Source organism: Doryrhamphus excisus, linkage group LG3 (genome assembly GCF_037039965.1).
Source record: "Doryrhamphus excisus strain RoL-2023G ecotype Guam linkage group LG3, RoL_Dexc_Guam_v1.1, whole genome shotgun sequence".
NCBI lineage: Eukaryota > Metazoa > Chordata > Actinopteri > Syngnathiformes > Syngnathidae > Doryrhamphus > Doryrhamphus excisus.
In genome coordinates, this window is record NC_136359.1 from 16,342,408 (window position 1) to 16,350,233 (window position 7,826).

Genomic DNA, 7,826 nt, shown 5'->3' on the forward strand with positions numbered 1-7,826 from the left:
ACGGACTAGCTATCTAACAATCTAACTATGTCCAGGGGGTTTATGTGTCACATGTTTTACCTTGAAGGGCAAAGTCCATGATGCTTGGATCCAGTGCATCCACCTCTGTGTGGCTATCGATGTGCACGCTGTAGAAGTCGTCTGGAGGCTTGCTGGGTTGCTGAGTGAGCGGACTGTGAGACAGGTCGGGTACCGTATGGAGGGGAGGTGTCTGGGCTGGGGCTGGTGACATGGGTGCCAAGCGAGCCTGGACCTGCAGCTGTGCCTGAATCTGATGGTGCTGGTGCATGGGTAAACACGGCAGGGAGAGGGTGACTATGGGCTGGGGCTGCTGCATCTGGGCGGGAAGTGGCAGTGAAAGACCAGTTGGACAGCTGGGTAGTCGTGTCATGACCGGTTCTGTTGCCTTCCTCCTGCAGTTCTCTGGGCGGTCTGTGATCAGTTTGTCCAGCTCATCTGCAAAAACGGCAGATGAATAACTCAATTAGGTGTCTTTAACATGAAGCTTTAACATGTTCGGTAAATCTTTCCCAGCCGCTGACCTGGATTAGCCATGCTGCGGCGAATGGCTGGGAGGTCCTTGCGTTTCCACTTCTGCATTTCTTCTTCCATCTTGTCAATTTTGGCCGGGTTCAGTGCCCAGAGACAACCCTTCCGGGATGAACTGCTCGTCTTGTTCTCCACTTTTTCGAAGCATTTGTTTAAGGACAGGTTGTGTCTGACTGAATTCTTCCATCCATCTGGTGCCGTCTGTAAGGAAAGAGCTATGGTGACTGACCCGCTCTTTATATATGTTATTAAAAACACGGGGCCTCACCTTGAAGTAAGGAAAATGTTCCTTCATAAAGCTATAGATCTCACTGACAGGAAGACTGCCCGTTTTGCTGTTTTTCAGAGCCATGGCAATCAAACAGCTGAGGAAAGAAATCAAGATGTGAATGCAGAGGAAAGCATGAGCGTATGAGATGCGTTCCGTGTTTGCTTATCACCTGTAGGAGTAGATGGGTTTGGGGAAGGATTTGGGCTGCAGGTCCTGTTCTTGTGGCGCCAGACGTGGTTGTGAAAATAAACTTTGGTTGTTGAAGGAGACGTTGCTGTAAAGGCTACCTGTTGTGCACTAAAGAAATGAATGAAACATGAGAATCACATGAGACTCTTGTAGCTCTTCATTCAGGAACCATATTTGGTAACTTAGGTGGGTGTCATTTCTCCTCATGTATTAAAATAATATGAGCATTACGTAGGTTTACTTTGTTAGTTTGATTAAACTTTTATGAAGGTTAAGTATGCTAAAATGTTAAATGAGACACTTTCATTTCATTATTGATTATGATTGGAATTTATGTTTTTATAATTTTTTTCTCCATAAAACACATCTCACTAAGCATAAGTCACGAACAGTCATTTCTAAATATCTGATAATACGGGTAAAATGTACCGTATACATCAACCGCTGTTAAAAAGCCCACATTTTTTCCATGTTCATGTGATTTTACACTTTGTTCGGCGGCTCTTGAACGCACCATAGCTGTGTGCTGAATCGCAATAGTTTGTTAGGCTACGGAAACACCAGCTAGCCTGGTTGACTCTGATTCCATCCATTCATTGATCATCTTACCCATACATGTATACGTATATAAGTGTGAGTGATCAATGGCAATTAAAGAGCCAAGGGAAGGTTAGGGAGTTTAATAATTTTTTTTACAAATGTTGATCTGAAATCAGAGAGGAATGGCAAGCCAGCTGGAAAGATTTGGGGACGGGGAGCGAGTCGTGTGTGACTTGTGGTGGTACTATAAGTAACTGTATGGTAATAAATGTCGTATGGCAAGGTAATTTAGTGTGTGTGTGTGTGTGTGTTACCTGTTGTCCAGTTTGAGTTAGGGAGTACACCTGCTGTGGTGCTGGCTGGTACACTGAGGTAGGGCACTGGTACCCTGGGGAGGGCATCCCATTCATGGAGAATGGAGACATCTGTGTGGCAAAAAAAATGATGTCAACGCATGTCCACATGCGCTTTGTGTCCATGCTGCTAGAACTTACTCGTCCGTTGTGGGTGTTGATGATACTGATTCCCAGCGGACTGTGCTGCATGTTGCTCTGCAGGTGAAGCATAGAGCCCTGACCTGCTGTCATGGACATGCTGCTTAGCTGGGCTTTAGGAAGAGACAGGCAAGACTCTTCTTAGATTAAGAAGGGATAGTACCTAACTATAAAGGATCTGTTTATCTAGTCACCAGAACTACAATGAGGTCTTCCAGTTGAATGTCAAGTGTATTCATTGAATGTTTGAAAAGCTGTGTTATGTTATTGTAATGCACACCTATGGGCATCAGGTACACCTACACAATCTGAGATCATACATTTATGTATAAATTATATATGAATATTATTATGTATTATATGAATATTATTATACAAATTATGTATAAATTAGCATATGCACATTGGCTTACTTTTTTATTATTAAAATTATCATAATTGCCTCCACAGCCTTTGATTTTTAGTATGCTGAAGGTTTGACCCCGCACTAGATCATGTAGGTGTACCTAATGTAGTGTCTGGTCAGTGTATTTTGCTCCTTCCAGTGAATAACTGTCTTACACTCAAGCTTCCAATAGGAGACCTCAGGGGTTGTGATGCGTCCAGTCAAAGAGGTGATGATCTTTTTGAACCTTGTCACCTCACCTGTCTGTTGCTCCAACAAGCTGCCCTGGGAGGGCCCGTTACTGTGACCACGGCCATCAACCATCTGCTGCAGTCGGGGCACATCCACGGAGGTGAGCCATGACAGGGACTGCAGGTCCCCAGGGAGGTCCTCCTCCCTCAGCTGGGAGGGGTCCGTGGTCAGAAGCCTTCAGAGGAGGAGGGGGGGGAGACGGGAGATTGGTGGGACAAGGCAGTGAAGGGAAGGGGCCAACATGGCTGTCGGATCAGACTCAAAAAAGCGCAGGTGGGATTGACATGCTAATTTCAAACAGAACGTTTTTATCTCTCTGATTCAGAAGCGCCACAATGAATATGGATCTGTGCTCAGCTGCTCAGTGAAGCTGTGGTGTAAGTGTATTATCTGTGCCTTCCAGGATTTACCATATAAGCAGATTAGCTGGTGGTGTTAATTCATCAGGGACTGTTCCAATCAACAATGAGGGAGTTAAACAAGCTTCCCATTGAGAGTAAAATCGCTCTTATTGTTGTTTTAGGAATACGCACCTATAAAGGGGTTTTTTAATCGGATATTAATCGAATAAACATGTTGAAATTAAATGGACAGATGTTTTATAACTATAGAATATCTAATAATAATGATGATGATAGGGCATGTGTGAACAAAAAATGACAAAATACAGTATTTAAAGAAGTCTGTGCTATTCTAAACCGGATTAAATGAGATGACCATGATTTTGGTTTAAGTAGGGAACTACCATCTTGCGTTCATGATGTCTTTTATGTGGCCAAGTCGGATGAGAGAGAGAATGAATAGAGAGGAATCCTCTTCAATCCTCTTCAGTCTTTACTCTGCACACACACTTACTGTGTAAGGGTTTTGTCACAGGGGTCGCCATGACAACACATACTATTCACATTGTGGGGACAGTGAAGAGACGCTCCCTCCCTCTCCTCACACACACACCAAATCTCCTATTTAAAAATCAACCCTGTGTCAGGTGACTGCAGCCCAGCCCTCACCCCATTGGCTGAATCATACGTAAACAACAAATGAGATCGTTTGAAACACGGCACAGCAGCACATGTTGCCTGCAACAGTTGGTCTTGTCTATTGAAAAATGATCACCTATTGTGTCCCAAACGACAAATCTGCCCAGTGGCACGTGGCTCTATTGTCTTGGCCAGACCCTTCCTTGATTATCTCTGTCGTTTCTTTTCTTTGCCCCGGGCCCTTGCATTAATCTGCCGGAATGACAGGCCTCACATAAGAGGGACAAATAGGATGCCATCTGCTTCCCTGTCCCTTTCCAGCCTCCAGCCTCACTAACACCACGCCCCGACATCCCCTAGCCGCCCCATACATACCACCCCCTACTTGTCTTCTTCCTACATGAGGAAATCAATATAGGGCCAGAGGAGGCCTCCGTGTGTGTGTGTGTGTGTGTGTGTGTGTGTGTGTGTGTGTGTGTGTGTGTGTGTGTGTGTGTGTGTGTGTGCGCCCTCTGAATATGTGACATATTCTTTAATTTAATTAAATGAAATAAAAAATAATTATACATTCAACATTATTGTAATTATCATTTTTACAAAATACTTGTTTATTAAGAGGAACAATGTTCCATGCCCTGCCCTGTCATGACATCCATTTTGAGATAAATATGCCATAAGTAACAATATGGTAACTTTTCATACAAACCGGCACATTTGATGAATGACTTGCTCTTATCAGTAATTATTCATGAGCTAATTCCAAAACCGTTAGTTGCTCAATTATTATACATCGTATGCATTAAAAAGCACCCAAAACTTCAGCACACAAGGGCCTTCCCCTGCACGTCCCCTCTTCTTTTACCACCAGCAAGCATACAAAATTGCTCACTGATGCACAACATGTTGAGCTGGTGTCTCCGTTTGTCACCCAAGTCTTCCCAGAGGTTCAACAACACTAAATTTTGAACTCACCCAACCCCCCCTCCACCCACCCACCTGCTCTCTCTCTCTCTCTCTTTCTCCCCCCCTCCTCCTTGTCTAATTGGGAGATTGTGCATGGGGGTGACCCTGAGCGCCCCATCTCCCCCTGAGCTGGCGGCCCGAGAGGTTCAAGCTCTCCGTGTGCCGACAGCAGGAGTGTAAACAGAGCTGATGGTTTCTGACAGATCCATTCAGACTGAAAATCATTTATTCTGCTAGACTTTTTTTTCTCTTCTTTTTCATGCACCCCCCGCCACAATCCTCAAAAAGAGCTATCTATCATCTACATGTAGCTTGAACTTAGTGGGCATCTTGTCGTGGAACTGGTAGAAAATGATTCTATTCTATTGTAATGAGTTTAATACATGGAAATTTCCATTTTTGTTTATTATTAATAACATGCAGCTTATTTAAAATGGTTTTTGCTGTTCATTTAAAAAAACATACAAAGACTTACCTGTAATCTTGTGGCGATGGATGATGACCAGCATTCTCAATGATTCCTGACATCCTGGATGTAATTCCACCTTCGATCATTTCCTGTGATATGTGGTACCTCATTGGTGGCACAAATACAATAATCAAACTTTTAATCAGCAGAATAGAAGTGATGCCGATGACAATAAATAAATAAATGCCTTGCTTATTGAACATGAGTAAAATGTAGCAAAAATGTATGTTTACTGCCACAATAGTTCAATTTAAATCATATTTACTGTTTAAATTATTACTGCCAGAACATTCATTGAAAATATATAGATAGATACAACATTATTTACTCGATATTCAGCTTAAATGCTGGCATTGTGGCCATGCCAGATGTTTAAATGTCTCATCATTTACCATGCCAACAAAGAGTAACAACTAGAGTCAATTTACTCCTAAAAATAAACATTCCAATTAACTGAAAGGCACAAAGAGTGAGAACATTATGGAAATGTACCTGTTTTGGATGATACTGAAGAACGTGTGAGTCGTTGGGGTGCCCTTGTACTGTATTCCACTGTGCTGCACTTGCTTCTCCCCCCCGAAAAACCTTTTTAAATTTCCCTCTCTGGAGCCGTCCAGGTTGCGCTCATGCGCACTGGAGAGCTGAGCGGCGCTCCCAGGCGGCCGGTAGGCAGGAGGATCCCATGACTTTGACAGCTGCTCCCAACAGTCCCTCAAGATAAGTTCACTTCCTAATCCTGCCCTGGAAAGACACTTTGGAGTTGTGTTGGTTTTGTTTTGCTATTTTAGACGCAGTGCGTAAACGTCAGTGCGTGTGCACCAAACGCATCCATCAGTCGTCAAAAGTCAAGCGTGGCTAGTTTAAAATCAATCCAAAATGTTTTCACAATAAAAGTAGCTATTCATGCACATCTTGGTCGAAATTAAACATCCGGTTAATGATATCACTGAGCAAAACAAATACAAAAATAGTATGATTGAAGGTTAAAATGTCCTCCTGTCAGGTTATTCCATGAAGGCTGCCTAAGACGATGTGAGTCTCTACTTGTGCTGGCATCTGCAAGTGAGTGTGAACTTTTTTTAAGGGAAGTGCTTGAGTGTCATTTGCTTCCCGCCGCTGTGGCCGCGTCCTGCTGCTCTTAGCAGTGGGAAAAAGAGCCGGGGAGGCGCGTAAATGTGGGTTAGCAGGGGGCCTGGTGGGCTGCTGCTGCTGTTGCAGGAGGAGGAGGATGGCAATGGTGACGGTTTACGTAAGCAAACTGTTCAAGTCTGCAATTTCGGTAACCATATATATCCCTAAAAAAAATCATAATTGGTCCTATTTTACTTTGAAATTAAACAATCTGCACGTTTTACATTTTTATGATGACTATCAATTCCAAACTGAAGATGAATGTATACAATCATACACTCTTACTGTTTTTAACTGCTTTAACAGGTAATGAAAAAAGTTAAAAACTATTAGAAAAGTGCGGTCAAGGTGTGCAATGTGTGTACGGGTGGGGTGGGGGATTCCTCAAAGTCTGCAGTGACAGGACGAGCATCCCCATGAGAGCCTACAGATGGTAAATCAGTGTGTCACAAAGGAACAATCAATGATTACATGCATGAACGTAACGGACAAAAAAAATTAGACTTCACATCCCCAAGGTCCTAGAGCCTGCAATGTTAGGAATGTGTGGACCATTTGGTCCCAGGCCTGCATCTGAGGTCAGCAAGAGCTGTGTCAATATGGCTGTTTTTGTCTACTCATTCAAATATATTAGAAACAGCTCTCAGTATAATGCAATGCAACCGTCATAATACATTAATTAAGAACAAATATAAGAACACTACCAATGACAAACATATATTACCGATCGTGGTTTAAAAATATACAAAAATATGTCCTTATTTTTCCCCCAAAATTCAAAATTTAAAATAAAATCGAAACCTACAGTACCATGATTGCCCCCCAACCCAGAAAGTAGTAAGAATTTTAAATCTATCAGTGTGGAAAAGGTTAAAAAGCTTTGGGACTCCAGCAAAGCACAATGAGAGCCATTATCGACATAGACGACATCCCCTGATTCGAACCCCAAAAATGGCAAAAACACAGAACAGTGGTGAACCTTCTCAGGAGGGGCCGGCCAACCAGAATTAACCCAAGAGCGCAGCTATGTCTCATCCAAGAAGTCACAAAAGACCCCACAATAACATCCAAAGATAAGATAAGGTCAGTGTTTGTGACTTCACCATAAGAAAGACACCAGGCAATAATGGCCTGCATGGCAGATTTCCAAGATGAAAACTGCTGAACAAAAAACAGATAAAGAATCATCAAAATTTTGCCAGAAAACATCTTGATGTTTGAGAAAATATTGTGTGGTCTGACGAGACTGAGTTGAACTATTTGGAAGATGTGTTTATATCTCGTGTAAAAATAATGCCGCATTTCAGAAAAATAACACAATACCAACAGTAAAATATGGTGGTGGTAGTGTGATGCCCTGGTGCTGTTTTGCTGCTTCAGGACCCGGAAGATTACTGTAATAAATGGAACAATAAATTCTGCTGTCATCATTTGTTTGTGACCTCAAGCTGAAAGCAACTTTTAAAATACAAAATTACAAAAAAAAATATAAAAAAATTTTGCTAAAATGAGTGGGCCAAATTTCCGCCACTGCGCTGTAAGAGTACTGTATTTTTTTACTTGTTCACACAGGGAAATGTACATTTGGAAGTTTCTGCATTTT

The 7,826-nt window shown here is 42.4% G+C and overlaps 1 protein-coding gene across 1 annotated transcript in view; it reads right to left on the reverse strand.

Annotated features, from left to right (window-relative positions):
- Window positions 1–5,863, reverse strand: part of foxn4 (forkhead box N4) — an 8,298-nt gene extending 2,435 nt beyond the window's left edge. Inside the window, exons 1-9 of the mRNA XM_058072094.2 lie at window positions 5,585–5,863; window positions 5,099–5,197; window positions 2,689–2,855; window positions 2,044–2,156; window positions 1,864–1,974; window positions 990–1,117; window positions 818–914; window positions 543–750; window positions 61–456 (exon numbers count right to left, since the gene is read on the reverse strand). Of these exons, the coding sequence (XP_057928077.1) occupies window positions 61–456; window positions 543–750; window positions 818–914; window positions 990–1,117; window positions 1,864–1,974; window positions 2,044–2,156; window positions 2,689–2,855; window positions 5,099–5,178 (1,300 nt within the window). The 5' untranslated portion in view covers window positions 5,179–5,197; window positions 5,585–5,863. The remainder of the gene's footprint in view (window positions 1–60; window positions 457–542; window positions 751–817; window positions 915–989; window positions 1,118–1,863; window positions 1,975–2,043; window positions 2,157–2,688; window positions 2,856–5,098; window positions 5,198–5,584) is intronic.
- Between the last annotated feature and the right edge of the window lie 1,963 nt (window positions 5,864–7,826).